Here is a 19,780-nt window from a genome sequence, read left to right as displayed (position 1 = left end):
TAACCTGTGGCTCCTGTCTCGTCGCCCTCCTCCGCTCCTCGGAGGGGAACTTTCTGTTCCGTGAGCGCTATCCGAAGCTTCTCAGGCAAGCTCACTGAGAGATCAAACTAAAAGGGCTGCGTGTCTGTTTGAAACAGATAGAGGGAGACAGGAGCACACTCGGTCAGCGGAAGATGGGGCCACGGAGTCGGCGGGGGCTGGATCCCCGAGCCGGGCTGACCTTTCCACGTGTCCCCAGCACCTGCGAGGCTAGTGGGGCATTAGGTTTCTTTTTCCCAGGAGCGGGCGCGAGCCCGGAAGAGGCTGGGCGGCCGCGGGCTTAGGTCAGGGGGCTGGGAGGCCCTCCCTCAGAACACGTGCGGTTGGCGAGCGGCTGGTGCGGAGGCTGGCCTGGCTTTCCCGCCCGGGTCCGGCCAGCGCGTCCCCAGCCAGCCGGCGGACGCCAGGAGGGCGGCGGCGGGCGAGTCTCGGAGCTTTCCGCCGGCTTAGCCGAGCGGCCTAGCGAGCGCGCCAGGCCCGGCTGGAGCGAGCCCCAGTGCAATACTGCCCGAGCCCGGGCGGGGTCTCTGTTCTCTGGCAGAGGAGGTCCCTTGGCAGCGGGAAGCTCCCTCTCTTTCTCTCGCCGCCGCTCCGAGTCTGCGCCCTGGTGCCAGGCGCCCAGCTCGGCGCTCCCCTGTGCTCGCCCCGGCGCCCACTCATTCGCAGCCCAGCCCTCGCCGCCGCCGCCTCCCTGCTCCTCCTCCTCCGCGTCTCCTCAGCCCGCCGCGGCCATGGCGGACAGCGCCAGCGAGAGCGACACGGACGGGGCGGGGGGCAACAGCGGTAGCTCGGCCGCCATGCAGTCGTCTTGCTCGTCGACCTCGGGCGGCGGCGGCGGCGGTGGTGGCGGCGGAGGAGGCGGCGGCGGTGGGAAGTCGGGGGGCATTGTCATCTCGCCGTTCCGCCTGGAGGAGCTCACCAACCGCCTGGCCTCGCTGCAGCAGGAGAACAAGGTGCTCAAGATCGAGCTGGAGACCTACAAACTCAAGTGCAAGGCGCTGCAGGAGGAGAACCGCGACCTGCGCAAAGCCAGCGTGACCATCGTGAGTGCCCCCCCGGGGTGCGCCGCGGTGCTGACCTCCGCCCGTCCCTGGGAGATGCTGCCTCCCGACCCGGGGCAGCCCCCGGGCTCTTCAAGGCTTCCGATGACCTGCAGCGAGCACACTCGCTGCTAAGACCCGCCGGCCCCAGAGGGTGGAGGGAGTGGGAGGTGTCCCTTCGGAGCCGCGCGGGTCTGCCCTCCCCGGGGTCCAGGCCCCTCGCGGGGTGCTGGAGGAGGCTGCTGGGACCACCCCCACTCCACCCCCACCCCCCACGTTCCCTTGTCGCCCCTGGGGGAGGAGGCTCCTCCGGGAGGAGCTGGAAGCTGGCGGCGTGGCTGGGGGGGGGGGGGCGGGGTGGGACTTTTTTCAGTCCTAGTTTGCTTGAGGGGTGCGTCCAGAATCGGGGAGTCCTACGCTGAGGGAGAGGCAGGAAGCCGGGGCCTGTTCCGGGGGCCTGGCCGGGGGTGCGGGGGGTGTGCAGCTGGGCTGGGCACTTGGTTGGCATCAGAACGGCGCTAGCTGGATCGCCCGGGGAGGGGGCGGGAGAGAGTGGCCGGGAATCCGGGAAGTGCAGTTTTTCTGGCCAGGATCGAGAGGGAAGGGCGGGTACCGGAGCTGATGCTCCCACCTCCGTTGGAAGTCCTTTCCCTGGGTGGGGGGTGGCGGCGGCCGTGTACTGCTGGGAGAATGCAGCATCTTACACCGGCTTGGACGGAGCGAAGGGTATGAAGCCTGGACCGGCTGAAACCGGGGTGAAGGGAATCGACTGACTCCTTCGCCGAGCAAGAGGGAGTTGTTGTTTTTTGGTGGTTTTTTTTTTTTTTTTTGCGTGTGTTTGCTTCCTTGGCGGTGGAGTGTCTGTCTGGGGGATATTTTGGTTCGGCGTCTAGATACTTGACGGGAGAACGGGCTGTCTGTTCTCTTTCCACCTGGTCCCCGGAGGCTCCCCCAAAGAGGATAAGATTAGGTGTGTAGGTCCTTCTCGTGTAGCAGGCCTTTGGAAAGGCCACTATTAGCTGTGATGAGGCGAAACATAACTGGGAAAAGTACAACGTGTGCTCTCACCTACTATCCCTGCCGGCTAGCCACATCATTGACATGCAGAATCCCCATACTGGCAACCCTGTTGAGATCAAAACAGTTTCCCAGCCAGGAGGAGAGAGGAAAATGTCAAGAAAGCAAGGGGATGAATTGCCATAGTTACTCCACAATAGCTGGTTAGGTTGAACCTTCAGATGGAGAAAAAATCGTGCATTCGGGGATGGATGGAAGATCACAACTCTGCAAAGGAAATGCGGCAAGTTTAGGATGTCCCTGTACCAGAAAAAAGTCTTCAGTGGAGGATGGACTGTGTGTATCCACCAACCACCCCCCCCCCCCCACCCCACCCAACCCCCCGCCCTCTGCTGGCTTGCACTTGGGGACTGGATGGCATTCTGAATTTGCTTAGAAAGCAGGTTTTCACCAAAGTTTCATTGGGATGGGCAGCCTAAATAGAAATCGATTGCTGAAAGACACCCCGCATGCTCCGATCCAGCTCTGGTGAATGGCATTGGAGCAATATTCAGACTGTAAAGTTCTTGAAGTGCCCTTTTGGTAGGATGGGGAGGAATTTGCAGAGGCAGCCACTTCCAAGCCTTTTCTGAAGCTTTCTTGGCTGAGAGAGATGTCTTTGGTGAGTGGAGGTTTGAGAAGAGGGGGAAGTTGGTGGAAGCAGTTTATTTAAGATTGGAGTTAGTAAATGAGAGGGTGAGTCTGGTCTCTTGGAGAATGTGAACCACCGAAAGTTGTAAAACTTGCATAAAATGGAACCTCTGGCTTCTTGCATACTGTTTTTGTTTGGGAAGGAGGATGGCGGGGTGGAGAGACTGTGAAAGGGTTAGCTGTTTGACACTTGACCATATTAAAAGTAGGTCTGTAAATTGCACACAGTCACATTCATTCCTAGTGTGTAAGATCACAGGCCACTGAGCCCTTGGCACGAAGAGTTGTGCGAGGTGGTGGCTTCCTTGGAACTAACTCCCCTCAACTAAAACTGACATCTCACCAAATACGCTTTGTGAAAACTTCTGAGGCCTCACTGAGTCAAATTTTAGAATTGCTTTGGATGACAGCCTATAGGTACCAGAAACCTCTCCATTCTTTAATCTCTGATGAATATATTCAGGGAGATAAATAAAAAGTGCTTGTGGTTTATTGAGTTCCCTGATACCTGGCAGGTGTTACTCAGGCAAATGCAGAGTAGAGATTCCTTTGAGGGTTCTGTTGGAGTTGACTGACTTAGGACACAGATTGTGGTGAGTGGGTTTGACCTTCAGGGTTTGTAATTTGGGAGGAAAAATGTGTGTGACTACATGAAGTAAGTCTGTGGATGTAAGGATTCCGTCTAATGTGCAACACTGCCATAGTCTGTGTCAAAGTTAAGCTGCATGAAATTTGCTGCTAGCAATCCAGGAAGTTTGTGAAAAGACTTAAATATTCAGTTAAGTGAAGGCCTTGGTAGATTTCTCACTAATTTTATTTGAAGAGAAGATGGTACCAGAATCTTATATTTGTCTTCATGGCTCTTACTAGTTTCTCTAATTATGATATTAACTTTAATATTTTTGAGCACAGAAGGTGATTGTGGATGTCTTTTCCTTGAACGTATTCAGCAAGGTACCTTGCTGATCAGCTACACCCTGGGAAGAGAGAGGTGTTGCTTTTTTTTGGGTGAGGGGGAGTAGTTTTAGGTTAGCAACGAACTTAAGCAGAAGGTACCAGGATTTCCCAAATACTCCCTGCCCTTCTTCCCCTCCTCCATTATCAACATCCCCCACCTGAATGGTACATTTGTTAAACCGATGAACTAACTTTGAAGCAACATAATCACCTAAAGTCTACCCAGTTCACTCTTGGTGGTGTGCATTCTATGGGTTTGGGCAAGTGTACAATGACTTGTAGCACCATGATAGTGTACAAAGCAGGTCCAGTGCCATAAAAATCCCCCGTGCTCAGCCTTTTCATCCCTCACTAACCCCTGGCCACCACCAGTCTTTTTTCTGTCTTCCATCAGTTCAGTTGCTCAGTCGTAACCGACTCTCTGCAACCCCATGGACTGCAGCATGCCAGGCTTCCCTGTCCATCACCAACTCCTTAAGCTTGCTTAAGCTCATGTCCGCGGAGTCGGTGATGCCATCCAACCATCTCGTCCTCTGTCGTCCCCTTCTCCTCCTGCCTTCAGTCTTTCCCAGCATCAGGGTCTTTTCCAGTGAGTTAGTTCTTCACATCAGATGGCCAAAAGCATAGTTTTGCCTTTTCCAGAAAGTCATATAGTTGGAATCATACAATCTGTAGGCTTTTCAGATGGTTTTCTTTCACTTAGTAAGATACATCTAAGTTTCCTCCCTGCTTTTTCATGGCTTGGTAGCTCATTTCTTTTTTCTGTTTTGGCTACGCTGAGTCTTTGTTGCAGCACGCAGGCTTCTCTAGTTGAGGTTCAGGCTTAGCTGCCCTGCAGCGTGTGGGATCTTGGTTCCCTGACCAAGGATTGAACGCATGTCCTATGCATTGGAAGGCGGATTCTTAACCACTGGACCACCAGGGAAGTCCCTCTTTTCTTTTTAACATCCAGTGATATTTGTTTGGCTGTACCACAGCTTACTTATCCATTTAACTACTGAAGGACTTGACTTGGTGGCTTCCAAGTTTTGGCAGCTATGAGTAAACCTGCAGTAAACTTCTGTGTGCACATTTTGGGGTAGACAGAAGGTTTCTGCTCATTTGGGTAAGTAGGGAGGAGCTAATTGCTGGTAGTATGGTGAAAATATTTTCATTTTGTTAAGAAACTGCCAAACTTAACAAACTTAACATGCCAAAATGTACCATTTTGCATGCCCACCAGCAGTGATGAGAGTTCCTGTTGCTCCACGTCCTTGCTGGTTTTGGGTGTTATCTGTCTTGGATTTTGTCCATCCTAGTAGGTGCGTAGTGATATCTCATTATTGGGCCCTCATTTTTTAAGCCAAGTCCAAAGGCTAATAGAAGTTCTTAACCAGCAGTCATTTCTATCTCTTTTGGTATGTAGGTGCTTCTTCTAGTCAAGCTACCCTTTTAATAAAGGATCGGTTTCATGGTCTGTATTCTCCACATCTGTGGGGAAGAATCAACTGTACAAGGCCCTTCATCCTTGTCTACAAGTGTCCACTGCCACAGCTTTCCCCGGTGTGTTTTATTTGGGTTAGGGGTGGAATGGAATGTTTTGAGTGATTATCCAATTTCTCCCAGTAAATCAGCAGTGGAGCCAGACTGGTGATTATCAATCATAACTACTTCTTTGGAGTGGAGAAAATAAACCAAACCAAACAAAAAATGCTCAGTTACACTGTTGAGTAGCTTTCAGATGTTAGGCTTGATCTTTCTGACTTGTCCTGTGGGTTAAAATGTAATAGGAGATTATCTGAGTCAACATAGAGGAATCCAGGGGTCGCGGTCTCTGGGAAGATGAAATGTAATTGTGGGCAGTAATTGAATGGCTTCTAAGTTCTGGACTAGTTTCTCCAAGTATAAGCAGGGTCTTATTCCTGGGATGCTAGTTCACCAAGGTGTGTTTTCTGGACCAGTTCAGACCTTTGCCATGTGTTTGGTTTGGAAGTAAAGGCCCATGACAAATTACTAGAATTTAAGTGTCTTTCTCTATCTATAAAATTCGTCTTTCATTATAGAAGTTGAGGGAAATAAAGGAATACAAAGATCTTTTGAAGTTATAGAAGAAAAATGTGTTGGTATGGCATTTAGATTAGAAAACTTGGCTATTTTAAATACCAACAGTGTAACAATTTCATTAACCAATAAAAGCCACCATATAGTTAACGTTGTGGATTTCGGATTATTTACTCTGGAAGCCCAATACACTATTTTCCATTTCTTAAGACTTTGTTTTGGCAGATTATGAAGCTGTCAGATCAACATTGCCCTTATAAAAAGGGGTAGTGTGTGACTTTTTTTTCCCCTTGCCTTAATTTTTTTTTCCCCCCTTAGATTCTAGTGAAAGCACCCAACTTTAGGTGCAACTTTGAGAAAAGTATGACCTCACAGTTAGGTCTGATTATACACAAATCCAGTCTTCTTACAGAGGCTATTCTTAGATTTCTTCTGTGTGTTTCATATAATCTCTTTGTATTTGATTTTTTACAAAGCCCTACAAAAGTGTAGAGGAGGTCAAGACAGTCTTTTCTAGGGCTTTTATTTATTTTGCTGAGGATGGGGAATAGTTCAGAGAATCACCAGTATCTGGTTTGTGCTGACTCTTGTTCAAGACCAGAGACACTGGGCTGGAGCCGAAATCTGAAGGGACTGTTGATTGCTCAGACTGTCAATGGCTTCCATTGCCCTCTGGCTCCGTGAACTTTCTGTGGTTTACCAGGCTCTCTGTGATCTGGCCCCTGCCTGCTTCAGAGACACACCCCTCACATTCTCAAAGCTCTCACTCTACTGAACTGCCGGCTCCTGAATCTCAGTAGGTTTCTCTGGCTTCTCTAAGATGTACCTCCTTGCCCTTAAATGTCCTTCCCTACCCTTCAACCTGTAAATCCAAACAGACTGTACTTCCTTCTGACCTCTGTGTGCACTAGTACCGCCTCTTTGCCAGCCACACGCTGGGTTAGTTGCCCATTCATGAGACCGCTTCCTCTCCAGACCCCCAGCATGTAGGTCTCTCCTTTGGGAGCAGAATTTGCCTTGTTCACGTCCATTCTTCAGTGCCTGGCATGCAGTAGACACAAGAGTATGTTGGGCTGACCTCAGAGGCATTAAGTTATGAAGTTTTGTTTTGTTTTCTCTTGGGCGAGGGAGCCAAGACTGTCTCCAATCCTTGTGCTCCTAGAGCTGCTCTCCTAACTGTGTCAGCAACAACAGCAAACACCATCTTCACCATCCTTCTATGGATGAATGGATACACTGTATACTTTGGGGGGCCACCTCAATTAGTGTGTGTCCCAAACCTTTGCCTTCTGATTATGGGTGATATTGTGGGCAACCTTGGAGCTCATACCTAGGCATTTGTGATAACGTTTTCACCTCTAAAAGGGGACACAGTGTCTTTGGGTTCACTTTTCCAAGGGTTGTTTGAACAAGGCTTAGAGGAGAAAGGGCTCTGTTGGAGGGGTTCACATTTGCCACTTCCGTTTTGTTGATGGTGACAGGTCACTCCAGGCATTCCTCACAGCCTTATTTGATGTTGAAATGCCCCATGGTTGCTTCTGGAAAACAGTCTGTGGGCCATCACATCGAGGAGGTATCAGTGCAAATAGCGGGCACCTGAAGCTCCAATTGGGGCGGTACCTGCAAACAGGACGGCGAGATTTGTTGAATCCTGGTGGATTTCCTTGTGTGGTTTGCAGAGTGGATTTTGGGGGGGTTGATAGTGTCACACAATGTATACTTGCATTCTTGTTTTCTTCTTCCTCAAATCCTGCGTTGCAGCATTTACTCCTAGAAATGCTGATCTGAGCCTTTGGATTCATACAGCCAGGTTGAGGAAGGAGTAAGGTCACCTTCTTTGTTCCCTCATGTACTTTGTCCCTCAGTGGTTAGGTGTTGCTTTTTGTTTTCAATCATAGGCAGTTAGTTGCTTTTATTAATAGATGGATTGAATGATCGTCAGAGCTGGCGATCACAGGTTCAGGGTGTTCCTGCTCAGTGGTGGTTGAAATTTTCCTGACAGTGAAACGAATGCTCTGAAAAGTATTTCTAATAGTCAGGATCTTGGAGAGGTATTAACTTGCAGACTCTTCCTACCTCCCCAAGGCTATCAGATTTTCTTACCTTTTATGCTTGTCAAGCCCACAGCTATGGATTTTATCCCAGTGCTCCAACTCATAAATTGCAAATATCACTTTGTGTAGGTGTTCTTTTTTAGGGAGAACTAACAAAGGATTAATAGTTTGATGGTTGTTTAGAATGAATTCACCCCCTTATTATTATTCATCCCTAGATCTGAGGCATGGGGTGCAGATTAGTGCTTAAAATTCATTTTGATACTCACTTGTTTAACGCTGGGAAATTTTCACCTCTTCAGTAAGGCACAGAATGACGAGTCATAAATACAGCCTACAATAGGCAGGATTCAACCTACAAGTACTTGGGAACTGCCTACCGGGTGTCAGATGCTCCAAAATACCCAGAAGGAATGTAAGGGCTTCTCCAGCAGGATTGCACTTGACTGGTGTTCAGCTTGGCCTTGGCTGGTTGCGGCAGGGAATTCAGAGCAGAGAGAACTGGCCTTCCCTCTCCAGCACTTTGCAGCCCAGAGAGTTGTGAGGTGCGGAAATAACCAACATACAAGTGGAAGCCAGAAAGGCGGTCCAGGCTGACAGGTGCCAAGGTTCCAGGGAGGGCTGGCTTACCTTCCACCTTCCAAAATAAAGTTCATCTCTTATGGTGAATACCTTTAAGGGAAACAATGTGTCGTATTCACTCACAGTTTAATTAGCTTAGAGTTTATTTTGTAAGGCAGCGATGGAGAGAACTGTTGCTCAATTTGTCTGTATCCAGGTGGCACCGAAAGGCTTTTTGTTTGTTTTTAATTTTCTTTTAATGTGGTGATGATTGAAAAGAAATGTCAGTGATGTTTTTAATTTCATAATTTACATCTGCCCATAGACAGAAATTATCTGGGTGGTTTTTTCATCTATTCCTATTACACTCCGGGGCCCACCCACTTTCCTTACACAGACATTATTGGATAGACCAAATTTCTTAACTCTTTAATGGTAACTGTGAAAACAAAGCCTTCTTAAGGTTAAAATGGATTAGAGATACTAGTTTATGGGCAGTTGCAAACTCCGGTTTTGTAAAAAAGCAGTGTTGATGGATGGGATAATCTTGCACACGCATCTGCTCCAGATCAGACCAGCCTCCATGGGTGCCAGGTGTGTGTCCCGAGTGAGCGGGTTAACACCCTCCGGGGCATCTCAGGCCACTTGGGATCAGATGAGGCCATTCGGTACTGAGTAGCAGAGCTGGGATATTTAGCCAGACAGATGTAGCTCATAATTCAAAAAAGTTTTCCATAGAAGGAAGGAGGAAAGTGAGAGAAGGAAAACAGCATGGGCTAAGGGTGAGGCTGAGGAAAGTTCTTAGAAATCTACTACCTGCATTAAACCCTTCCCATGTTTATTTCACTAGTGAGCTGAGTCTTGGGCAGTCAAGGATTTTGAGAATGAATTAGAAGGGCTAAAATAGTCCTGAGAGGATGGGGAACACATGTATACCTGTGGTGGATTCATTTTGATATTTGGCAAAACTAATACAATTATGTAAAGTTTAAAAATAAAATAAAATTAGAAAAAAAAAATAGTCCTGAGAGAAAAATTACTTGGTGTTTTAATTATAGAAAGAGCTTCTCAACGTATGAAATTATTTGCATATAAACAATGTTTTTTTTTTCCCAGTTATCTTAATACACTAACTCAAATAATAACTTATTCTATTGAGATTTTTTTGTTTGGGTTTTTTTTTGGTTCTTCACTAGGCAGGCCTTAATTTATCTAAACAAAGACATTTGCTTAGAGTCAAAGCATTGTGCCTCTGCTTCGTTTAGTAACCTCTGATTATAGAAACACAAAAATTTGAGAGAGAAAAAAAATCGGCTAGATGATTTTAAAGTCTTTGTTAACCAGAGTACAATTTTAAGTGTATATGCTATAAAGTAGCAGTTTGGACTTCTTTCGGTCCAGGTGACTACCTGGTGAGGTACCATGTCTTTTGAAAAACGTTATTAACTGTTTCACATCATTTTAAACCTTGAGTGCATGTAGCTTATCATTTTGAAGTACTGAAGATACAATGACGTTTTTTGGTGGTAATATATACACAATATAAGTGTTGCCCCTTGAACCATTTTTCAGTATACAATTCAGTGACGTTAGTTAGATTTACAGTGTTAGGCCACCATCACTACTATGCATTTCCAGAACTTTTTCAACATCCCAAGCAGAAACTGTTTACATTAAACAGTAACTCTTCATTTCCCTCCTACCTCCAGCCCCTGGTAACCTCTATTTCTAGTTACTTGAAAAAAATTTTTTTTTTTTAATTTTTAAAGGAAAAATGGAGTCTGGTGTGCAAAAGCAGCTAGCTGCTTTTTCTTGTCTTAGTGTTGAAGTTGTGAATTAGGACCTAAAGCTTTAATTAAAATGCTGGTTGATATCTTGCTCCAACTTCAAGTGTTATTGCCTCCTGGCTAATCCGTATCTGGTTCTTTTTGGTCATTCAGCAAACATATGGTACCCTAGCTCTAGGCTCCACGCCATAGGTCTGAATCTGCTCTCAGAGGGGGCACCCAGATGTGGAGAACTGGGGAGGGACTAATGCACAGGGAAAGGTTGTCTTCTGGGAAAGAAAAAGGATTTAGCCCTAGCACCTTGTAGATGATGTTTGCCATTAAGAAAAAAAAAATCTAATGTTTAATTTCCTTGATAGCATTGCAGATAAACCATCCTTTAAGAAAGTCTGAAAAAGAAAAAAGATGCTTGAAATTCTTCCTTATCAGCATTGAACTACTTGCAAGTAGTTGCTATGACAACCACCCATGTTTACCCGGTGCTTATTGTGGCGTGGGTACTGTTGGGAGGGGTTTACTTATATCCTGATTTAATCCGCACCTCTGATGTGTAGCCTTACAGATTTGCAAATTTACACCCAGAGACCTTCTACAACTTGCCTGAGGACCTGTGGCTAGAATGGGAACTCTGACCTCAGAGTTTAAGCACAAGGCTACCCATAAACAAAGTTATGAACAGTTGTGTCTTGATCCTGTTGGGGGCGTTTTTCTCTTAGCTGTGTTCCCACACTATCGTGTTCCTTCATTTAGAGTAGTCAGGGCTGCCCCATTCCCGCCGCACATTCCCAGGATGCCAGCCCAGGCCTCAGGGAGTGTTTCCAGGGTTGCAAACTCTCTGCTTTGGAAAAGAAACAACGATAAAGAGGGTGCCTTCAGTGCGTGGGGTGTGCAGACTTTCTGACTGACTGGCCTCCAGTGTTGGGTCTGGGTCTGTTGCACCCCTTACCCTGTCTCGTGTTACTGCAGACTGTGCCACCTCTGCTGATAGCTGTGCCATGGGGGCCCCCCTCCTCCGCTCTCCCGCCTCATCCAAGGCTGGAACCAGTCTCTTTATACTTAAGGTATAACCTCTACTTAAAAATAGTCTGACGAGCACAAGAGGAGTGGATTTTTTTCAGCCACTGTATTGATCACCCGCTGTATGCCAGGCAGTGCGCCACGGATAGCAGCTGCGAGGAGAGCTGGTGGAAGGCCCCTGACTCAGGCCGGGAGAGGGGCGGCCGTCACGGAGGGCTCTCTCTCAGGAGGTGGTGTAGAAATGAGAACCTGAAAGATGAAGTTCATCTAGGCGCAGGCGGGAGTGGTGGAAGGAGGAGGCCTTTCATCAATGTGGGGAAAGAAAGGAAAGTGGGGGGTGGTGAGCAGGGCCTGGCTGCCTCTGTTCTTGGGTCCCTTCTGGGGGCTGATGACAGAAACGGGCAGGGACGGGGACACAGTTGGAACGTTTCTGGATGTTCAAAATCTGCTCTGGCTGCTTAGTGGAGACATTTGTGTTTTCCTTCTAAACTGTGTTGTCATCTATAAGATGATCTGTCTTATCCCATGGTAATAACAGCTCGGTATTTTGGTCTCGCTCTGTGCCTGGCGCGGTTCTAAAACACCTTACGTTCAGGGCCTCACTTGATGCTCACTGCAACCCCTTTGCTTCCTCTGTGTCCTGGATGAAGAAACAAGGTGGAACAGCCTCGGAGTCCTGGTGGTGGTGCCGGGAGCGGCGGGACAGTGATTTGAGCCAGGTAGTCTGTGACGGTAGCTTGACCAGCATATAAAACCTTGCCATTTGAAGCATCATTTGCCTTTTTCCACAGTCTTAGCACAGCCACTGCTCAGTAAAGTTCATGGAATGTATTTGGGGGCTGTCCAGGTTTACTTTGGTTAAACTCGCTAGTGGAGTATAGCATACAGTAAAGCAGGGGCCCCCAGCTTCCCAGCCATGGACTCACAGCAGCAGCGTTAGATTAGAAACACAGTGCTCAGTAAATGTGATGCGCTTGAATCACCCCAGACCAACCCCCCACCCCACCCCACCCCGGCCCTGTGGGAAAATTGTCTTCCACGAAATGAGTCCCTGGTGTCAAAAACGTTGGGGACCACTGCAATGAAGTCTCCAAGCTTTGAATGCACAAACTGATGCAAAAGTGCTCAGTGAATTTACCCGTAAATTCACCAGTGTAAATCACTACCCCACTTAAGATGCATCTAGTATCAGCACCCCAAACACCCCCCCAAGTTCCCTTGTACTCTGTTCCACTCACACCACACCCCCAGAGTGACTTGTTCTTACTTCTAACTCTGTGGATTAATTTTGTGCTTCTTTTTGAACTTTATATTGTAAGTAGCTTTATACAGAATGTATTTTGTATGCGTGCAGATTCTCTGGTTTCACATCCTAGTTCCTACATTGACGAACGTTAAACAGCGTCCGTGTTACCTGTGGCAGTGGTTCTTTGCAGCAGCTGTGCAGTATTCCACTGTGGAATTGCCTTTGGCTTAGCTTTGCCCCTTGCGTAGCCCCGCCTCCTTCCCTAGTGTTGATCACTGGACATTGGGAGGCAGCACGGGCCCTACGGAATGTGGCTTCCAGTTGAGGTTCTAGCTACATTGGTAGTTCGTTATGCTGCCCTCAGAGCCTTTGAGCCTCCATGGACTCACCTGGTAAAACCATAGTCTCTAGGGTTAATACTAGTCTTGCTTCCACCCACTGTCATTACGAGGATCAGATGAAACAGTGCACGTCAAAGTGTTTTGATAATTTGTGAGTTATTCTTGTAGAAAATAATATTAAAGATGATTCGTAAACACCCACCCCACAAATGTACATACATGCTTTCTCTTGTTCTCCAAACTGTGCTTCAGAATCAAAAGTGTTCTTGATAACCCTGTTTATATGTAATATGATGGTGCAAAAAAACGTCTGAATTGCTGAGAGGGGGCGATCTCTCTGGAAACCTCAGGCTGGGGAGCTGTGCAGTCTGACTTCTCAGGGCCTGTGTTTTTCTGGTGCTTGGGGATGCCTGGGAGCTGGGCTGATTTCCTAGGGTTTGATGAGTCAGGATAAAACTGACCTGTGTGGCTGTGCGTAAGTAATGAGAGGCAATCAAGTTTCCTAAAAGACCCATTTTTTCTTTAGGCCGGTTGTCGGGCTCTTTCCATTATTTCATGAAAAAAGACCCAATGTGCACCTTTGCCCAGTTTTCTGCCTTTAGCGCCGTGGGCAGCAGGCAGACAGCCTGCTTCTCTGTTGTGTGACTTTTGACCCTTTTCCGCGGGGGTGTGGGTTCCAGAGGGTGGACTTTGATGGCGAGACATGCGTTCCACTCCTGCTTAGCGGCTGCTCTGAAGCACAGAAAGCACAACAGGACTCTTTGAAGCTGCCCGCCTTTGCAGGCTTGCAGTGCCCCTGTGCTGGAGGGACTGCGTGGCCTGGGAGCCCAGGGCGGGTCTGTGGAGGTCTGCGGTGGGACTGGTTTTCTGTCTGTCACCTCTGGCTGTCTCTGTAGCAGTAGCAGTGGCAGCCTAGGGGTTTTGTGAAGGTTGAAGGAACGTGCTTTTCACCAGGGCACTGTTGGGCTTTTAGTGGCCTGGTATGAAGGCTTTTGTTGTCATGAGAGGGGGCAAGAAGACAGTTGGTGTATTTCAGGAAGTCATAAACAAGTTGAAGTAAGCCTTCTGGGAGCCAGGAGTGCCCTTCCGCCTTTCTCACCTGTCTGCTTCAGCCAAGGCTGCTGGGGTCTCTTGGTTTCTCCCTGCCTTCTTCCTAGACCACTTGGGGGGCCTGCCTGTCAGATTCTTTCAGGTTGAAGGAGATCAGCGTTGATGACTTTGAATCCCTGATTTGTGTGCTTCTTTCTTGGCCCCGTGCCTTGCAGCTCTGGGTACTTGGAACCTGATGGGGATGTGAAGAGGCACCTGGGGTCCACCTGCCAGCCCACACTTAAAAGCCAGTAGGCTGCACTGCTTCTCATAAGTCCGGTGCATTCTGTTCTCAAATTCCCATGGGTTCCACTGCTCCCCCTTCTTTGTTCTTTAGCTTTAAGTTGATGTGTTGCAGATTAGCATCCTCCATAAGGCTGTCTGTGTGAATCATCCCTGTTTTCCTTTTATTCATTAACTCTTTTCTATTTTTCCACACCGGGGTTCTTGGAGACAGCTTGGTATAATGAAGACTCGGAAGCCAGATAGGGTTGCCACATTCAGCAAAAATACAAGATGAGGAGCCATGTTTAAATTTCACGTAAATGATGAGTAGTTTCTTAGGGTATATGTGTTCCCACTGTGGAACATATATGTACTAAATGGAATATATATGTACTAAAAAAATTATTTGTAGTATTTGTCTGAAATGCAAACTTAACTGGGTTCTTGATTTTTTGTTTTGTTTTCTTTTGCCCTGCCTCTTGGCATGGGAGATGTTAGTTTCCCAACCAGGGGTGGAACCTGACCCTCCTGCATTGGAAGTATACAGTGTTAACCACTGGACTGCCAGGGAAGTCCCCGGGCATCTTGTATTTCACCTGGAAATCCTGAAACCCTAAGATTTAGAAAAAAAAAAATCTCAGTTCTGCTCCGGCCTCCCTCTGTGATCACATGGCATCTTATGTGACCCCTAAGCCACTGTATCTTCTCTCAGAAGGGTTCATGGTCTCTCAGAACTCAGGTTTGAGGGATACCTGATGAGGCTCATGGAAGCCCTCAGGACGTGTTCAGTATCTTCCTTTTCTGCCTTTATGCAGTGATGGTGGGTTTGCTTCTTGCCTGTCTTCCTTTTCCTCCTCTCCTCCCCTGTGAAGCCAGCCCACTGTCCTCTCCTTTAGTGTGGCTATTTTGTTTTGGTTTTTTTTTGGCTGTGCCGCCGGCATGCAGGATCCTAGTTCTCTGACCAGGCATGAAACCCATGCCCCCTGCAGTGGAAGCACAGGGTCTGAACCACTGGACTACCTGGTGTAGCTTTTTGGGTCTTCTCAGGGTGTCACCTCCTCTCCTTCCTCAAGCTGCTCTGAATTCGCTTTCACTTTTTCTGCCCTTCCTCTACCAGCTTCCTTTTTTCTTTTTCCCTGGAAGCCGTCTTTGACCGTACGTCTCAAGTAGCTCCCTTTATTTGGCTGCATGTTACCGACCCTCTTGTTCAGTTTCTCCTTTCCTTCTGAGCCTATAGTGACTCAGGGAGAATGGGACCCTTTGGCCTTACTGGGGGGCCAGGCAGCACACACACATCCTTTCAGAGCCTTGGTTTTCGTCTCGGTTTGCTGAGAAGGCTTGTTGAGAATTCAGGGGTTGCAGGCTGGCGGGCTGCCTTTGGCCCACAGGTGAGTAGTTTGGAAAGCCCTTGAAAAGAGAGGTCTTAAGGAAGGAACGGCACGGATGCTCTCGCCTGCCTTGGGCAAACCTCCCTGTCAGCTTCTCAGGCTGATTCATTTTGTGCCCTGATGGCACTTGGGTTTGAGACTGCTGAGCTCTGCTGCAGATAATGACTGATGCAGCCAGCATGCAGTCCTTCACGAGTTGAGCTCTTGAAACAAAGCCACAGGGCACAGTTGGTGCAAATTTACAGATTGGGAGAGCAGAGGTAGAGGGAGGTACCTTGCCAGAGTCATTGGATTGGCAGCCCTTGTTCTGAACCACTGTGCTGTATTTCTGTGACCAGGTGCAGCTGTGAGGGTCTATGAAATTCCTTGCAGGAGTTCAGACTAGAGCACAGTTTGCTTGTCTTTTAGATTCATAATCTCCAGTCCTTGCCTTAGAGTCTGTATTCTTGGGTAGTGAATCCTTAGATTCTGTTTCCTCTCAAGGATCATTCTTCTTTTTCTTCGTATCCTGAAAACCGGCTTCACATCTTAGTGGGTGTTGAGCCACAAGACAAAGCCAAGCCAGTGATCCACAAAAGGAAGGATTTATTTGCAGCAAGTAAGGAGAACACCTGGGATCTTCCCCAAAGCAGCGACTCCCCAGTAGCAAAACTGGGGAGGTTTTAAGCTAAGGGTACATGCATATTCAGGGCTTCCCAGGTGGCTCAGAAGGTAAAGAATCTTATCTGCCTGCCAATGTAGGAGACCCAGGTTCGATCCCTGGGTCAGGAAGATCCCCTGAAGGAGGAAATGGCAACCCACTCTAGTATTCTTGCCTGAAAAATCCTATGGACAGTGCAGCCTGGTGGGCTATGGTCCATGGGGCCTCAAAGAACCAGACACAACTTAGCGACTAAACAACAGCAACATTTATACTTGTGAAGGGGCTGGGGCAGAGGATTCAGTGTAGAATTGGGGCATGGTTTAACAAAAGTCTAAGCTTTAGTTCATTGAAGTTGTGAGGGTCAGAAAAGGTCAACTTCATCATTCCATCTTCCACTGGGTTGAGGCCTTTGTTCTTGCAGAACTCAAAGATCAGTATCAGATTGTAATGAATACCCCTCGAGGAGGAACTGGGATTCTATATGTCGCTGGATTGTTGTCTCTTGACTGCTTTTCCTTTGTTCCTGCTTCCCTCACTTCCCTTAAGATCTTTAATTACTGAGACCTGTTCAAGTAAGGTACTATGTATGGCCAGGCTTAGATCACAGAGTGGCTTAAGCCAAAAATGGCTTCTCATGTCAAGAGAGCCGTGGCTGGTTCTCTTTCTCCAGGAACCCCCTACTCTTATCTGCATACACTGTAAAGATGTTTCCAAGAGTTTTCTCTTCCTGTGCCTGGCATCTTTATAAATGATTAGGTATCCTTGGCATTCATTTAAGTAAGTTTAGTTTGGGGGCACCTACTAAGTGCCAGCTATATGCTTGAGGTGTCCTTTGAGGAGCAAGGCAGGGTATAAGTAGTGAGCGAGTGCCCTGCCCTGGGTGGAGGACATCTAAAGCCAAAGAAGACTTTGTGAAGGAGCTCAGAGGCTGCTAGGAAACTGGTGAGAAAGTGATGACCATAGCATGGTTGAAGAAAGATGGAACCTGTTTAGGGTTCACACAGGAAAGTAGACCCTGTAGAGTAGGAGGGAGAGAATTCAATCTGGGGAGTTGGTTATCCTACTGGTAGAGTTGCTGAGAATAGAACTTACCAGGAGGTGCAGTGAGACAGCCCAGGGGATTGGAGCAGCAGGACACCACTCCTCTGGAGGACAAAGGGTGGAGGTAGTGTTATCAGAGCCCAGGGTAGGGGTCACTCAGAGAGCTGGAAGCACGAGGGCCTTGAGACCAGAATGCTGCCCAAGGTGGGGAGGAGAAGGGAGAAATTCCCCCACCCTCCCTCCTTCCAGCCTCCAGCCTCTTGCCTGTACTTTTCATTGGCTGAATTTGGCTGGAAGCCTGGAAGTCTCTGACTTGAGGGAGCAGGGAGAGGAAGCCTGCAGAGGTTTCCCCCTCTCCTTTGCCGAGCAGGACAAGGGCAGTGCAGGACGCTTGGGCCAGACCAACGAGGACTGGCTCAGCAGAAATGAAAGTGCAGTGATGACGGTCGATCGGGGTGGTTGCTGAACGCTTCACAGATGGCAGGATGTTGGAGCACTCGGAGGTTTTTGTTCCCTCTGGAGGAGGGTGCGAAGGGCATTCCAGGCATTGCATGGACCAAGGCCCGGCAGCCGGAATCGCAGGCTGCACTTGTAGCATCGCAGGCGGCTCCGAGTGGCTGCAGGGGTGCCTGTGGTCTTGTTCCCGTCCCGCTTTCTTCTGCCTCAGAAGCCACTTTCCCAGAGTGCTTTCTTCTGTCCGTGGTGACACAGGGAAAGCCTGGGTGGGCAGCTCTGCACCCCGAATATCCTCAAGACCCACTGCCTCCTTCACAGAACACAAGTGTTCCACAGTGCTCACACCTCGGGCGTTTCACAAGTTCCAGACAGCAGCAATTCAGGGCTGAGGCGAGTTACCTCTGATACCTGGGACCTGTCACACCCCCAGGGCTCTGATGAAGATGCAGATGCTTGGGAGGAAACAGAGCTGTTCGTGTTAGTGACTTTCAGCGACTTGTCTCCAAGCCCTGAATGGCTGGCACTCAGTCATGCTGTTAGAATACGTTTCTCACATCCCCCTGCTGTGAAATTCATTTTTTATGATGATAGAGGATATTGTTGAAACTTTCTTTATTATGAAAAATTTCCAGCAAGCACAAAAGTAGAGTGAACATACAAACCACCCGGCTTCACCGGTGACCATCACAGTCAGTCTTCAAGTGGTTTCACTGGGAAAGTTTCATTCACATCTCTGATAAGGGTTTTATAACCACCACACCATTATCTCACTTATATAAAAAAGTAGTATTTCCGCTAGTACATTTATGTTTGGAAAGTCAACAGCAGAGAATTTTCTGGAATCATATGTGTTATCCTTGCTTCCCCTCTGCTTTGAAGCTTTACCTGTGTGACCCGAGGCTGTTCGCCCTAGATGGAAATGTCTTTCTCCTTAGTGTGCTGCCGGCAGGCTCTGGGACCTTTTACCTGCTGCCCTGTTTTTCTCGGTATAAGCATCTCAGTCATGCTGCCGCTGCCTCTCCTCAGGAAGGTATGTGGACTGGCTTCCCACACAGGGGTGTGAGTCTCAGGTCACCCACCATCCTTGTATATGTAGGGTGAGAATCTTGGCATGCATTTGCAGCTCTGCTGCAGGAAAATCTTAGTCTTCCCCTGGAAGCTTTGAGCTGGGAAGCGTCTGCCGAGCATCCTGGGAGGAATCATGCTGTACATAGCAAGGTGGGCCGGCATCGAGGGCTTCTAAAAAGTCTGGCACAGTGTCGGGTGTGAGGCCACTCAGGATTCGAGAGCACCAGACAGGAAGCCGTGGGCAGCGTGTGCAGGCAGATGGCTTCTGGACAGGTAGAAAATGAGCATCCCGGTGCAGAATCTCCAGCTAGAAATCTGCAGCTCGTGCAGCATCCACAGAGTGGTTCCAACTCAGTTATTTCTCTGGACTCTCACAGCAAAGTCTCCTCAGTGGGAATCTCACCTGAAAAATAAAGGACCTGGGGCTCAGGGGAAACTGAAATTCCTGGCCAGGGAGGAGTGCTGGTAAGTGGAGCAGTGGGATTGCAAGGTAGCCGCCTGACTCCCAGGCAGAGGTGCTTTCCATTTGGTCAGCTCTTCATCAGAAAAGGGGAAAAAAGGGATCTGTTCGTTCAGCACTTAGAAACAAGGGGAACTTAAGGGAGCTTTGACAGTAATTCGTGAAGGAGAGTGAGGTGACCAGTAGCAAGTGTTCTTTTACCAAAAATTACCCAAATACTTGCCAGATCTCTTGCCAGCTAGGACCAGTCCACGTGGGTAATGAAGCCTCAGTGGGGGTTGGGGCAGGATGGCCAGGCCCTTCACTTATGTGAGTCTAGGAAAAGAAAGGGTGGGTGGTCCCAGCTGTTGACATCCAAGGGATGATCCGCATTATTTGACTCTGCTCTTATGTCAGCTCGTGTTTAAAGTGGGCCACTGACTTAGGGGGCTTGGGCCTCTGGTTACTTTCAGAGCCACTGCCCTTTGTGGGAATCGTTTGACCTCTGCAGGCAATAGCCTTTCACCTTTCAGTGTGTGATTCCCAGACTTTGCTCTCCAGATAAGTCACCTGGAGAACTTCACACATCCTGATACCTGGTGTCACATCCTTCAAAGTCTGGGGATCAGAGCCAGGCGTTAT

At 48.3% G+C, this 19,780-nt stretch overlaps 1 protein-coding gene across 1 annotated transcript in view; it reads left to right on the top strand.

Moving 5' to 3' along the window:
• The first annotated feature begins 640 nt into the window (after positions 1 to 640).
• Positions 641 to 19,780, top strand: part of CCDC6 (coiled-coil domain containing 6) — a 112,157-nt gene continuing 93,017 nt past the window's right edge. Inside the window, exon 1 of the mRNA XM_024986913.2 lies at positions 641 to 1,082. Coding sequence (XP_024842681.1) covers positions 771 to 1,082 — 312 coding nt within the window. The 5' untranslated portion in view covers positions 641 to 770. The remainder of the gene's footprint in view (positions 1,083 to 19,780) is intronic.

Source organism: Bos taurus, chromosome 28 (genome assembly GCF_002263795.3).
Source record: "Bos taurus isolate L1 Dominette 01449 registration number 42190680 breed Hereford chromosome 28, ARS-UCD2.0, whole genome shotgun sequence".
NCBI classification, from domain to species: Eukaryota; Metazoa; Chordata; class Mammalia; order Artiodactyla; family Bovidae; genus Bos; species Bos taurus.
This window is presented reverse-complemented; position numbering and strand designations above follow the sequence as displayed.